Source organism: Symsagittifera roscoffensis, chromosome 2, assembly GCF_963678635.1.
Source record: "Symsagittifera roscoffensis chromosome 2, txSymRosc1.1, whole genome shotgun sequence".
Taxonomy (NCBI): domain Eukaryota; kingdom Metazoa; phylum Xenacoelomorpha; order Acoela; family Convolutidae; genus Symsagittifera; species Symsagittifera roscoffensis.
Window position 1 is genome coordinate 68,735,679 of NC_087063.1, and position 15,958 is coordinate 68,751,636.

The 15,958-nt window shown below is 43.6% G+C and overlaps 2 protein-coding genes across 2 annotated transcripts in view; both read right to left on the reverse strand.

Moving 5' to 3' along the window:
- The window catches only part of LOC134840310 (ubiquitin-conjugating enzyme E2 A), a 311,529-nt gene that overhangs the window by 154,526 nt on the left and 141,045 nt on the right, over positions 1-15,958 (reverse strand). The gene's annotated exons all lie outside the window — the stretch shown is intronic.
- Positions 1,033-1,455, reverse strand: LOC134839929 (uncharacterized). Its single transcript, XM_063855557.1, has one exon. It carries the CDS (start codon positions 1,453-1,455, stop codon positions 1,033-1,035), a length of 423 nt encoding a protein of 140 aa, XP_063711627.1.

Here is a 15,958-nt window from a genome sequence, read left to right on the forward strand (position 1 = left end):
TTGTTGATAAATATTAACCTACTTTGAGAAAACTGCACCAGTAAGTTTTTTGGTCAACCGAGAAATCTTAAATTTTAAATCTCTTTTCGAAGCTCAAATTCAGTAACGTTATATATATCCTTTATGTTTTCGCTATTCGATTTTATAGTATGCTTTTCTTTTGACAGAAGAAATTAACTGAGCTTTAAAAGAATTCAAAAAATCAAACAGCGAAAAATTGAAACTGAGTGTAAACATTTTCAAGACTTTTTTCAGATTAAAATCATCACCAATTTCATAAATGTTCTCACCTAGTTTATGAACACTTAGAAATCTGGTTAAAAAACCCTGAAAACATATTCACAATCGAACCTTAAAAGTCTAATAGTGCATACAGGATAGCTTAATTTTACGCCTCTTTTCGACTAGCCGGGAACAATTTTGTCGGCTATCCGGACGCATGCAACCAAAACATCTGAGCTTGCTTGAACTATATGATCAACCAAAATGTGAAAGGCAGAACGTTTCAGATCGCGTATTCGATCCCTTATCATGATAAATTTACTGCGTGATTGTTGAAGAATGAACTGAAAGAAGTGAATATAAATGACATGACAAACTAAGCATCACAAAAGTACCAGTTAATTAATTACAGTTTAATTAATTAGTTTGAGATCACTAGGTGACCTTGTCTGAGTTAAATCAGTTTTGATTATGATTCAATTAATCTGTCTGACCTTGAGATGGTCTGACCTCATCACCCCCACTCAGGCTGAATTGGCTTTGTCTAATGTCAGGCTGCTACCCATCAAGGTTCGACGTTGCTGTTCCACCTTAGCCTGGCTCAGGGCTTTTGTCAACAAGTCAGCTTCCATTAACTTAGTAGGGCAATATTGGAGATCAACTGTCTCATCTTCCACTCGTTATCGAACAAAGTGGTATTTGACATCGATGTGTTTCGTTCGCTTCTGCATCACAGGATTCTTGCACATCTTGATACAGCTCTGGTTGTTCTCCTTGATGACAGTTGGTCCGTCAGTAACTACGCCCATCTCATTCAGAAGTGATAGCAGATATAGATCCTCTTGAAGCGCTGCTTCCATTGTTGGTACTCAGCCTCACTGGTAGATATGGCTGCAGTTGGTTGCTTTTTGGTGCTCCAACCAATTGCTGCCCCTGCCTTCGCAAATAAAATCTGTAGCCAGTAGTTGACCTTCTATCATCCAAATCTCCAGCCCAGTCAGCATCTGCGAATCCACAGAGTTTTACACCACCAGCTTTCTTAGTGTAGCACAGCTCCAGATCTTTGCTCTCCTTCAGGTAACGATGACCCCTCTTTGCAGCCACCCAGTGCGCCCTTCCCGGATTCTCCATGAAAGGAGAGAGTTGCGTCACAGTAGCTAGGATATCAGGCCATGTTTGCTTAGCTATGTACAATAATGAGCCCACAAAGCCTCTGTAGTCCTCAGCCTTCATGAATACTTCCTCTGCTGATCCAGCTTCAGGACAGCCCTTCTTCGACAGTTGTGCGCTGATGCCCGCTGGTGGGCCCACTGTTTTGCCTTCACCAAGGCCAAAACGCTCCAAGCAGTCGGCGATGTAACGAGATTGATTTGTTGTTACCGTCCCAGCTGGTGCTTGACCTGCATTGCCAGGAGCCAGGACAATGCGTCTCTGTCATCCATCTTTAATCTTTCGGAGAAACGGCTCCTCAGCTTGTCAACTTCGTCTTGACATCTGCACCCAATGATGATGTCATCTACCCAAACCAGCACATAAATCATTGCATCGTTTGTTCCCCTCATCGTGAACACACAGAAATTGTTGCTGCTTCCAGTGAACCCTTCATCAAGTAGTAAAGTGCTCAGCGTCTGATACCAGTCTCTTCTTGCCTGCCGCAGCCCGTAGAGACTTCGTTGCAGCAAGCACACTTGGGTGTCACCGCTGCTGAACCCCTCTGGCTGCTCCATGTACACTGTCTGTGCTAGAGGAGAGTTGAGGAAGGCTGACTTACATCCTTTTTGTTTCGGATTAACAGGTTGGAGCAAGCGTCTCATTGAAGTCAAGTCTTTCCACTTGCATGAACCCTTTCACTACATATCGGGCTTTGAACCGCTCAGCTTGTCCTATCGCATCTCTCTTTACAGCAAGAACCCATCGTCCAGGAATAACTTTTCCAGATTGTGGTCTATCAACAATTGTCCAGGTTCCCGTGGCTTCTAGAGACTTCACCTCTAAAGCCATTGTTGCCATCCACTGCTCCTTTTCGGGTCCAGATACTGCTTCTGAATAGCCCATTGGCTCTTAAATTTCAGTCACTGAAGCATGGGTACCAAAGCATCGAATGGGTGGGTTCCTTATCCTAACGGACCTCTGCACTGGACGATCAGTAGAATGTGAAACTACTGCTTCCTCCTCGACGTGATTTTCCTCAGTAGTCCCCACTGAATCTGCAGCATCACCCTCAGTTGGCGCGCTTCGTGCTTCGCTGGTTTTCGTCGTGCTTGGTTGCTCATAATCAATGCACCCCTCGATTGATAGCTCCAGGTTTTGTAATGGCTCACTGTCAGCCATGAATTCATCTGGAATGATTTTCTCATTAAATGTCACGCTTCTTGCTCGCATCACTTGTCTTGTCTCTAGATCCATCAGCAGGTAGGCTTTGCTCTCCTCGTCGTAGCCGATGAACTTGCTTTTCTTGCCCATTGGATCCAGTTTCCGTCTGTTGCCTCGATCCAGATAGCACGCCAGGCAACTGAACACACCCAAATAGCTCACTTTTAATGGTTGCTCATGGGCATCTCTGTCAGTGAAAGGCGCTTCTCGTTGCTGGATGTGGGACATAAGTTGCGAACCCTCACAGCTGTCGACATTGCTCGCACCCAGAACGGCTTCGGTAGCTTTACTTCGGCCAGCAGACATCGAGTCATCTCGGTGATCACTCTGTTGTAGCGCTCTGCTACACCATTCTGTTGGGGAGTATTGGGCACAGTGAACTCTTGCTTCACCTGGATTTCTCTACAAAGTCTCCTATATGCTTTTGACGAATACTCACCTCCTTTGTCAGTTCGCAGGCACTTCGGTGCTGCATGCTTAGCCACAAACTCCTGGAACTTCAGTAGAGCATCACTCTTCTTCACCAGCTACTTGACCACAGCCAGCCGACTGAAGTCGTCGATGAAGCTCAAAGCATAGCATGCATACTCGGTACTTCAAATGTTCCCAGAATGTCACTGAAGACCCGTTGCCCCATTGCCGATGCTCTGCTGTCAGTCTTCTTAGGCACTGCTACTTCATTCATCTTAGAAGCTGTACAAACTTCATAGAAATCTAGCTGGCCCACATTTAGAAGCGATGAAAGATCCTGCTGATTGAAGTGCTCCAGTCGTCGGTGTCACAACATTGCATCACTGGTATACCTCCTTGTTTTCTTCACTAGAAACATCGGGTTTCTGTTGAACTTGCACTCAAGGAGGAAAAGCGTGCCGCGCTGTTTCACTGGTAGCTGTCCCCCATCTGGTTCCAGTAGATGTGACGCATCTGCGGCAAAACTGAAGCTTGAGCCTCTAGCCACAGCTGAGCTCACACTCGCCAAGTTCACACTGTAGCTCGGCACAAGCAGCACATTGTGAAAAGTGTATCTCCTCAAAGCATCATGGCAGTCCCTGATCTCCACTTCCACTGATCCTTTGCCCTCAATCCTTGACAGCGTGCTGTTGGGGTTCTCCACAGTTGTCCATTCGTTCCAGCTCTCAAAGCTAGAAAAGACAGCCCTGTCGCGCACCACATGGTCAGTGCATCCCGTTTCGACAATGAGGTCGTCTCCCTTCATTGTAGTTGCAACACAACAACTGAAGAACCCTGTCGTCCCCTGCTTGCACTCCCTTGCAAAATGTCCAGGTTGCCCACACTTGAAGCACCTTTGCTTCTTTGCTCCTGGCCCACTTGCTTTGTTCGACCCACTGCCTCGAGCACTGGATTGTCTGCTGTCATCTTTGGATTTGCAGTCCCTCTTCATATGACCCTTCTGACCGCACACATAGCAGCCACTATTTGACCCTCCTTTCTTCTTCCTCACAACTTGCATGGCTGTATGACCATGTCCAGTCCTCTCTCCACATCGAGGCCTCCTCGAGTCATCGTAGTATCTCAACCTCGTTGTCAGCTCTGGAAATGCCTTGGCTGGTTGAAAGCTCTCTTGCAACACAAAATGCTCATAGCTATCAAGAAGCCCATTGATCACCAAAGCGTTGAACAGTGCTCTTGACTGCGAACAAAGTAGTCGTCCAGATCCTCCTCTAATCCTAGGCGCAGCTTCGCAATCTGACCTACTAGACTGACCACCGTGGGCCTCTCTACACTGCACAATTTCTCTTGAAGTAGCTTCCAAGCCTTCGTCCCATCGCCATAGCCATCTGTTCCCACGCAGTCGTTCTTTATGTACATCAATGTAATGTTGTTAAGCACCAGAACCAGGTGGGACCACACAGTGTTTCGGTTGTCTTTCCTCTGTTGGATCAACCCTGCTCGCTCCTGCATCTTGGTATCGTAGGCTGCCTGCTGATCAGCATTCGAGCTCTCGGGGAGAGTAGGCTCAGCCTCTGGCAGATCATCAATGCCCATCACTGTCCTGAAAACGACCTTGGTGTGCATCAGCGCCGCACATTTCGTCGACCAAGCAGGAAAACCTTCAGAGTTCCCCTAAAAGCGGCCAGTTTCATGTCCATCGTTGCTTAAGACTGCTAGCTAAAAGCTGAAAACTCTGACAGAAAAATATTTCAATAAAAAAACTAGACATCTGGGCCCATAACCTGTTAAAATTCAGAGTTAGAGCAACTAGGTTTAAAAGCTGGGGTTAGAGACTGAGATAGAATCTGAGTTTTGAACTGAGGATTGAGAAGAGGTAGTGATTGTTGAAGAATGAACTGAAAGAAGTGAATATAAATGACATGACAAACTAAGCATCACAAAAGTACCAGTTAATTAATTACAGACTAATTAATTAGTTTGAGATGACTAGTTGACCTTGTCTGAAATAAATCAGTTTTGATTATGATTCAATTAATCTGTCTGTCCTTGAGATGGTTTGTTTGACCTCAACAGAAAAAAGCTGCGTTCAGCAAAATAACTCATTCTAAAATGGGTGGTAATAAGAATAGTGAGTTGTCCTGAGACAAGCTCGATAGTCTTCAATAGATCCTCCAACAATCGCAAAAACCACAATTATTTTTGTTTCGACGTTCGATACGAAAGTAACGGAATATTTGTGCTCGGGTGGTTTTTTTTCTTCAGGCAAATTTCGACTTTTTTAATATCATTCAAAAGGTATTGTTGTCCTGAGCTTAAGTTTGAAAAGATATTTCACCTGTGATCATTTTTTGTGAAGTTATGGGGGCTTAAATATTGCCATTTTGGCCAATTTGGGACAATTAACGAGCGATATATTTTGCGCTATTAACGTGTAAGCGGAGATTTAATCCGTCTTAAAATTGTTCCAACTTGGCTGAAAGAAGCCTATTTGCCATAAGTGATTTGTTACAATGAGCGAAATTTATCCATAAATAATCTGCTCCATAAACCTCAAAAGACAGTCGGAACATTCAGGGCCTCGTCCTGATACGAGCAGCCTTGTTTAATTATATCTTTAATTGAATTACAAATATTTTATAAATTGAAACTCCATATTTTTTTTATTCAATTTTGTAATTTTTTCTGAATTGTTTTCAATTTTACAAAAAACTATTAGATTTTTCAGTCAAAAAACTTTTTTCATCATTCAAACAATCAGATATTTATAATGAAAATAGTTTTTTATTTGAGTCATTTTTGGGCAGATTGGACGCGCTTTAATTATTCCATGCTTCCAAGGATTCTAGTAATGCGTTTGATTAAATCGTTTGTTTGTGTTCATGCGTTTGTTGTTCATCTTGGATCAGTGGACCAAACGTCCAAGATCAATTGCACCTGAAATCAATACATGATCAGACATGACTGTTTAGGCGACCAAAGTTTTTGGAAAAAATTGATGAATAACTTTGAATATTAAATAATTTTCATAACTGGAAGAAGATAAAAGCATCCAAGTCTTTATTTTTGGCCAAAACTTGTCTGTTCAACTGTTCCCAAAAAGAATTTGCAAAAAATATGTTTTAGATTTTCAGCTCGTTGAGAGTGGCATTGCATGTTTTTGTAAGTTTTTTAAACAAAAAACATGGTGGTTAAAACATTCAACATTTTTGTTTGCATTTTGTAGCAGTTTTTAAACAAGTTTTATAAATTTGAAAGATAAATGTAAGCAGAATTCGTCAATATACTGCCTTAAGCTCGTCAATGTCCTGTTTTTTGATCAAAATTGCAGACTGAACATTTGGTACGTGAGCTGGCAGCTTCAGTTCTTCGTAGAAGTTACTCAAAATCCAGTAGCTGCTGTCTAAGTAGAAGCCAAAGAAATACAGCATTCCATTTGGACTCAATCTCTTCAAACAGTTAAGAGCAGTGGCAACCTAAATCATTGTCAGATTAAGATACGCTTTTAAATTTGAACATCGCAGTGGACATTTTTTTTTACAAAAAGGGGACTTGAGTTTAGTTTTTTTTAAAGCAGACAGACTTTCAGATTATAGTTGGTCAAACCATTTTTCATGGCAGGCATTTTTTAAAAATTGGTTTTGCTGAAATCATGTGAAGCGCCACGCAACTCTTTTCCAAAATACTAAATAAAGGCGAAAAGTTCGTTTTTGAGCATTCGCTCTTTCTCCAAAATTAAAGTGTACATGCAATAAAGGTGTCTCCGAAAATATTTTATGGTTAGTCGGTCAGAAAAGAATGCAGAAAAAAATAGTAAAAAATGCTTTGGATGCTTTACACGAGAAATTAAACGGGGCAGACACTCAAAGCCAGAATCACAGACGAGAAAAATTAGTACGGAAGAAAATTTAAATGAGAAAAAAGTTATCAATGGTTTCTGTTGCAATGCAAAACAAGAGTATAGAATAAAACAAGTATAGATGCATATAAAACAAGCACAGTTGGCCGAGCGGCCTAGAGACAAGTCTCTCACGCCGGTCAACCATGTTCGAGTCCCCCCATATGCAGACCTTAAAACATGTAGACCCGAGGGGCTATAGCCCCATTTAACCGTTTTTTGGTTCTAATTCGGTTCAGCCTTGATTAAGGTTGACCGCCAAAAAGAGCAATTTGTCTCAAGGACATTACCGACCGGTTCTTGTGGCTAGCTTGCGCCGATTTGTACCAAAAACTGACAGATGATAAAAATGTTATATGATGTTCTGATCAATAGAAAAATGCCGAAATTATTTTATTGACCGAGTTATTTGCCGAGAAATATCTCTTACTAATTTACGGATTTGGAACAGTTTTTTGGAGATTAGCGAGCATATTTTGGCGCCCCACAAGGGACACGAGATCGATGATAGTTCCCTTTCAATTTGTTTCTCGGACAGTTTTCCCGACACGAGTGTAGTTGGCAGAATCCCCAGAGTTGTACGAAAGCAGGTGGCTCAAACAGAGTGCTGTCGGTCGGAATTCATCTGTTGCGGCTTGAAGAGGGTCTGTAGCGGATTGCACAGCATCTGTTGCGGATTGCAGAGTGTCTGTAGCGGATTGCAGAGTGTCGGTTGCAGATTGCAGAGTGTCTGTGGCGGATTGCAGAGCATCTGTTGCGGATTGCAGAGTGTCTGTGGCAGATTGCAGAGTGTCGGTTGCAGATTGCAGAGTGTCTGTTGCGGATTGCAGAGGGTCTCTTGCGGATTGCAGAGAGCGTCTGTGTCGTGTAAGACCGGTGACCGCCCAATCTTCAAAACTGTAAGACTCGACAAACTTTTAAAACTCTCATATTGTGCTATAAAATTTTATACGCTGTCATACATCTTGAGAAATTTTTCCGCAAGCTAGCCCCCGGTAATTTTTCTCAATACCCAAAATTTTTGGACAGTTCCGTTGAACTGAAATATCTTACAGTCGGTACATAGACAAACTGACTTGACATTTTTTCTCGATACCAAAAATTTTTGGATATATGTGAACGGAATAATAATCAGTGAAATCGGAACATAGACAAGAGGTACTGGACTAGTTTTTTGGATTGGTTTATGACTCGAACCTGCTGACCAAAATTTACTGAAAAATTTTGTGAAAAAAGTAAAAAATTAACAAAAAATCCTCAAAACGTCTCCAGAATTCTGCGAAATTGTGCTGTAAGATGAAACCAACCTTATGTTAAGTGGTCTGGTAGCGAAATATCAGGCAAATTAAGTTGAGTTTTTTCATCCTCAGGTTTCTTCCGCGTGTGTTGTTGGAACTTAACCAATTTGCCTGATCCCCCACCCACCATTGGTGAAACTGAAAGCCAGTTCGCTTCGAGTAAAACAAAGCCGTTTCAGCCCGTCATATTATTGACTTCGTTGCGTGACAGTAAAGTTAAGTGGTCAGGTACGGTGATATTAAGTGAGTTAAGTTGAATTCTTTCATCCTCAGGTTTACTCCGTGTGTGTTGTTGGAGTTCAACCGACCTACTTAATTTCCCAACCCCATTGGTACTTAAGCGTAACGAAGCCGTCGCATAGGTCCCCTAAGTGTATGGTATTCATTCTAGGAGCTAGTTCTTTGGATCACGCGCTCCGAAAACTTCCCGCTCCGTCCCAGAAGCGCGTCAAAGATACTTGCTTTACGAAGCCAGGTTTAAGTTTGAACTTTAACGCTAGGGACTCTCAGAAAACGATACAGTACTACCTTCATCACTACTTGTCGCACCGTAACGACCTTGTAATTTGGCACGACGCCATTAATAACTCGATAAGTAGGCACCGCAGCAACAATAACCGCAAGCTGAGTAGTGAGCAACTTGTCAATTTGTTATTAAGGTATAGGATAAACATTTGTGCGATCGTATACTGTAGACGGAACGGAACCGAGGATATAGAGGAAAGTTTAGGTTCAACAGGTATTCTCGTTCTCAACGTCGTTAAAGACTTTATCTCTAAGCGTAAGGCTAAGGACCAGGTACTAATTGAGAAGTACAAAGAGCTTCACCAGCCTCCTTCCCTTGAGTTAAAGACTCTCCTCCTTCTAAGGCGTTATAGCGCTAATGTTAACATCCTTAAGACACGTAAGAAGCGAAACCGCTTACCCCTCAAAGCTCGGAAAGCTATAAGAAATAGGCTTCAGGTAGAAGCTTTGAGACGTCAAGTTCCCCCGTCTTGTAAGCTAATGTTGATTTATTAATGCAAATTTGATTACGTACCAAAACAGTATCTCATTTTATTGATTGTTTTCTATAAGTGAGCATCCGTAGAGTATTGTCAATTTGTGAAAAACATGGACGAAAAATTCCAAAGTAAGATACGCAAGTTATTCGAAACCCGTCTAAATCTAGAAAATGAGCTGCTTAAAGGTCACTCATTGTTACTTGAGTACATTGAGAATAATAGTCGCACTACAAAAATTGATAATGCTGTTTACAAATGTAAAATTGCGTTGGAAAAAGCTGTCGACGTCAATGAGCAATTAATTAGGTTAGCGGGAAAAACGGAAAATCCTGAAAAAATTATTGCTCAGCAAGACCTTTGGCTTAAGAAAGTAACCGAAATGAACGATAAAGTAATGCACGAAGCTCAGAGTTACAAGATGAGCCTTGAGCCTTCGTCATTTCCAGCAGCCGGCATTACAGGGAGCAAGGGATCTTTACAACAAACTAGGTCTGAGACATACTCACACTCGCACAAAACAAGTGATTCAGCAGCACGAGTATCTGAAAACAGGTCTAAGGTCTCTAATAAGTCTAAGGATAGTAGAAAGCTTGACTCACATAAGTCTGATAAATCTGCTTCCACTCGTCATACGTCGACTGTTCGCACTATGTCATCAAGTGAGAAACGGCATGAGTTAGCTTTAGTAAAACGACGCCATGAGGAGCTGGAAAGGCAGTATCAAGTATCTTTAAGACTTAAAGAGCAAGAGAACCGTCTAATGTTCGAACAAAGTCAGCTGGAACTAGAGCAATTGGCTGAAAATCATAAAAAGCAACTAATTGAAATGGAATTGAAAGCGTTTGAACTTGAGGACAGTTCATCTGAGGTTAGCGAGAAGGTAGCGGAAAGTAACTTAACAGGAGTAAGTCAACCTATTTCAAAGGTAGCAACCGATCGAACTAATGATTGGGTAGACTCTGTTAGTTCACAAGCACCTCCCGACGTTGCTAGTGCGCCAGGTTTGCAGGCCTTCACTCATGTCCCCATTTCGTCAGGACCGACGACTTCCGCCCTCCTTGCTCATGCAATTCACACCAGTAATAGTCATAACCATGAGCACACAGCATTGAGTGACCCTGGAATCCATAGTTATGGACATCGAGCTATGCCTCGATTTGGCAGTGCAAGCCTTTTGCCATTGCAAGCTTCTGTTTCATTCCCAGCCTCTGTTCCATTCCCAGTTAACAATATGCATTCTAGTGCACACGTGTTACCAACACCGTCGGCTGTTCCTTTACAGACCATGAGTTCAAACATAACTAATGGTAGTTTTGCCATCGCGCAACCGGAATCATTACCTGTCCCAATGTTACCGGCCCAACCCGGTTCTGGTTTTGTTTCTTTGTCGCCTGCATTTGCTGGCGGTGGCTTCTCATCTGCTGGAGTAAACCCAACGCCGGTTTGCTTTTCGGCACCTAATTGCCATGCAGCGCCAGTCCAGACGCAACATAATCTTCCCTTTGTTCCGCATACTGTGTCACCTAATATCAACGATTACTACACAAGTGATGCAAACTTATGGCGATTGGCAGCTACAACTCCAATCGTCACGCGTGCTCAGTGTTGTAATGCTGGAAACATTTTTTCTAATGTGACGACTATTGTCCCATCGTGTAACACCGCCGCTCCGTATGCTAGTGGTGGGACTGTGTATTTTAATACTCCCCCAGTTCATCCACAACATGTTCCGCAGTTTGTCAATCAAACTAATACTGGTTATCAGCCAGTCAACGAAGACTACGCACCGTCTCCGGCTTATCCGAACCAAGGTTGTTCATCGGATCGACCTCTCTCCGCTCGTGAATTGGCGGAATTATTGATGCATAGCCGCAAAGATCATCTTCCTGAATGGAAGTTAGCCCAGTTTGACGGCAACCCGTTAAACTGGCACGAATGGTTTGGTCAGTTTAAGTCCACCGTTGATTCCGCTGTTCTCACCGATGATACGAAATTGACATACTTGAAAACGCTCGTCACAGGCAAAGCAGAAACCGCAATTGCGGAGTTTAGTTATAGTGGCGTTATGTACAAGGATGCACTGGCCACCTTGCAACGGAAGTTTGGGCAACCACATGCCATTGTTGGTGCGCATCTTGATAAGCTGAATACTTTTCCTCCACTTAAGATGCACAATTCGGAAAATGTCATTAGTTTCTCCTCTGCCATATCTGGCCTCGTAGCAGTTTTCAAATCATTGTCTTTCAACGATGATCTAAAGAGTGTTAACCTGTTAAACCAAGCTGTTAGTAAACTTCCGCCTAACCTCAAGGAGGCTTGGTCAATGCATACTGTTAGACATAATTGGCAGCGACCAACACTCTTAGACTTTAACAACTGGTTGAAAGAAAAGGCCGAGGGGCATGAAAGATTACGTTTACTCAACTCTAAGGCAAAAAACGAGGAACCAGTTAAACCAAAAACAACCAAAGTTTTTGCAGCCAATAGCCAGGTAAGTAGTAAGGCTCAGGATAAGTCTAAGTTTCCGCCGTGCGTTTTGTGTAAGGGTAGTCATGCATTGTGGAATTGTGCTGTTTTTAAGGAAAAGAATGCTACTCAGCGAACAAAATACGTAGCTGAACAGAAACTTTGCTTCGCTTGCCTCAATGGCAATCATAGTTTCCGGCAATGTCCTAGAGCAAAAAAGTGCCCGAAGCCAGAGTGTGATAGCACACATAATGTCTTGCTCCATGGAGCCGAAAGAATATTTCCTCGGAAGGAAAATTCGAAGGTCTCGAATAAGGCTGGAACAAACAAATCCAAGGAGAATACAAACACTTCCACCCATGCCGCTGTTAGTGATGTACATGACATTGAATCTTCTAGAGGGTTGTTGCCAATTGCAACACTTGGTGTATCCTCGGATGTAACCAGTCTCCTGACGTTGGTTCTTTGTGATAGTGCATCGACTCACTCCTGGGTATCTTCGTCACTCGTAAACCGTCTCGGCTTAGTAGGGGAGCCCGTTAACTTGTCAATTAGTGGTTTCAATTCGACCACCGTTGTTGAGACTCAGAGGGTCAAGTTTACAGTTTCCTCCGAGCCGAATAATAGTGATTTCGTATTTTCTCTCTGTGCATATGTTAAAGACAGTATTCGGATTGGTTCTGAATTAATCAACATTGCTGATTTGCAGAATAAATATCCACAATTAGCACCTATTAAGCCCATTCAATATACTTATGAGGACGTTGAAGTTATTATCGGACAAGACTACTACCACGCCGTTAGACCCATTGAATTCATCTTGGGAGATGATAAAAACTCACCGTGTTCCGTTCGCCTACCGATAGGTTGGGTCTTAAGTGGTCCGTTGCCGCCGTCCGGTAATTATACTTCTTCGTGTTTCAAGTGTGTTGTTGAAGATTCTTCTCTGACCGACCAGATAAAATCCTGGTACGAGTTGGAATCGTATGGGGCTTTCAAACAAGTCGATGCCCGTTCCGCCGCGGATAAACATGCTTTATCCATCCTCAATTCTGAAACCGTTCACAATGGCGAAAGATACATTGTGCCTATGCTTTGGATTGATAGTAATGTCAGTCTACCAAACAATTATTACTCGTCACTCGCCCAATTTAAATCATTGGAGAGAAGGTTAAGTAAAGACCCTGAGCTGCGCGAAAGATACGCAGAAACAATTAGAGAGGACATTAGGAAAGGCTATGTCGTTACCGTCGAACCGCATGATCCACGTAAGCGTTCCGATCGCGAGTGGTATCTTCCGCACCATCCCGTCGTAAATCCGAATAAGCCGGGTAAGGTGCGCCGAGTCCTTAATGGGGCTTCTAAGTTTCATGGCACATCCTTAAATAAGTCCTTATTGGTGGGTCCTGACCTACTCCAAAATTTAATTTTTGTGCTTTTGCGATTCCGTCAACATAAGTACGCCGTCTCCGCGGATATAGAGGGTATGTTCCTCCAGGTAGGAGTCCTTGCCCGCGATCAAATTTCGCTCCGTTTTTTGTGGCGGGAGGATACCACTTCCGATGTGGTAGTTCATCAGTACACTCGCCATATATTCGGCGCACGGGATTCGCCTACGTGCGCCAATTTCGCGTTGCAAAAAACAGCAACTGATAATATGTCCACATACCCTGAGGCCGCCTCAGTCGTAAATGAAAAATTTTACATGGACGATTACTTGGATTCATTCGAGAACGTTACCCAAGCAATTAAAACTAGTCGCGATTTGGTTTCCTTACTAAAATTGGGAGGATTTAATTTGACTAAATTTGTCAGTAATGCTGATGAAATCACTTCAGCAATGAACCCCGAGGAATCCGAAACCTCATCTTCACCCATCAAGGAAATATGTAACGGTGCTGAACAATCATCACACGTCTTAGGTCTTAAGTGGGACCATGTGAAAGACACATTGGTTGTTAGCAGAGGCGTGGATCGTCCTCTCGATAAAGCAATAACTCAACGAACCGTCTTGAGTTTCGTCTCTTCTGTGTTTGACCCTGTTGGGTTAGTAGCTCCATACACAGTTAGGGCCCGTCTTTTACTGAAAGATATTTGGAAAATCAGTGGTCAAAGTTGGGACGACGAATTGCCAGAAGACATAAGAGATAAGTTTCTCGAGTGGCACTCCGGTCTCCCTCTCTTAGGGCAATTGACTATTCCCCGTTGTTACTTCACAGAGCCTGTTGATCAAATTGAGCTCCACATGTTCGGTGATAGCTCGCAGGACGTTTTCTGTGCTGTTGGATTTTTGCGTGCGCGACTCGCGAGCTCGCAAAAAACTCAAATATCCTTCATCTTTGGTAAAGCTCGCGTTGCGCCCATGAAAGCGCTATCTATACCAAAGCTAGAGCTTCAAGCTGCTCTGCTCGCCACACGACTTAAAGATGATATACTGACCGCCCTTACCGTCTCTATTAATCATGTCTTTATGTGGACAGATAGTACAACAGTTTTGCAGTGGCTAAACTCCACTGAAAAATTACCTGTATTCGTCGCTAATCGTGTCGGCGAAATCCTCGAGTCGACCACTATTGATGAGTGGCACCATGTTCTGAGCGGCGATAATCCAGCTGATACCGGTACGCGGGGGATTTCTTCGGAAGCCCTCAAGGATAGCAGCTGGGTTATTGGTCCGAGCATTCTCAGGACTACTGATTGGCCGTTTATACCCGACGAACGTGTAATCAATAAAATTCGTTTGAAGGGTCCTTCTTGTGATGTTGATAATTGCTTGGAGACATCATCATCCTTCGTCACCGATGTCACATCAATCAAACATCCCGAACACGGGTTCAATTGGGAAAGGTTCAGTTCCTTTACAAGATATAAACGAGTAGTCGCTTTTATGTTGAGGGTGTTGCCTTCACATAAGCATTTTCGTGGTAAAGACTTACGAATCACCGACCCTACTGAACTTGATATTGCAGAAAGCAAACTGATTCATCTTGCTCAGATGGAATCCTTTCCCGTTGAGTTAAAAACACTCACCGCTGGCAAACCTATTAAGAATAGTAGTAAAATTGCCACATACTCGCCATTTATCGGTCCCGCTGGAATCATTCGTTCCACCGGACGGATTGTGCGCTTAGTGGATACCGAGTTTGATACTAAGCACCCAATAATACTCGACGCCCGACATACCTTAGTTCGTTTGTTGGCCCGCAGCCTCCACCATAAGCATTTTCATCAAGGATTAGATTACATGCGCTCCGTTTTAAATATGAAATTTGCAATACTTGGGTTGCGTCGACTACTTCGGTCTGTCGAAAATCAATGTGTGACATGCCGTAAACGCAAAGCAAGCACCATCCAGCCAATTATGTCCGATTTACCGGTCGAACGTCTCGGATACAAGCAACCACCCTTCAATCATACGGGTGTGGATTACTTTGGACCGCTTTACGTTCCGGTTCGCAGAAGCACGGAAAAAAGATGGGGATTCCTTTTTACTTGCCTCACCACCAGGGCTGTACACCTTGAGATTGTACCATCTCTGGAAACCAGTTCGTGTGTCATGGGCATTGAACGTTTCGTTGCGCGCCGTGGTACGCCAAGCACAATCTGGTCGGATAATGGCACGAACTTCGTTGGTGCGGAAAAGGAATTACTTGCCTGCATCAAGAGCTGGAATGGCATGGCTCCGACCATTTTTGCACACAAAGGTGTTACTTGGAAATTTAACCCGCCAGGCGCACCCCATCATGGCGGCTCCTGGGAACGCCTCGTCCGAAGCGTGAAGCGCGTGCTGTACGATATCCTAGGCAGTAGGCGAGTCACTGAAGAGGTGTTAGGAACAACACTCTGCTTAGTTGAACAGGCTTTGAATTCGAGGCCAATCACTCCCGTTAGTACCGATTCACGTGAGTTAGAAGCGTTAACCCCAAACCATTTTTTGCTGGGACAACATGCCACAAGCTTTCCTTCGCTTTTACCCGGGGAGCACTTCGATCACAAGAAAAGGTACGTGCGAGCGCAGTCATATGCTAACGCGATTTGGTCTCGTTGGCTTCGAGAATATGTTCCCTCGCTGAATAAGCGTGTCAAGTGGCACACTCATTCTGACTTCACTCTTAAAACAGGCGATCTCGTGTGGGTGATTGAGCCCGATAGTCCGCGTGGGTACTACCCTCTCGCCCGAATCGTCAAGCTAAACTACGGACAGGACGGTTGCGCCCGATCCGCCCTTGTCAGGACCGCAACCCGTGAAGTCACGCGGCCGACCGTTAAGCTCGCTCCGGTTCTTC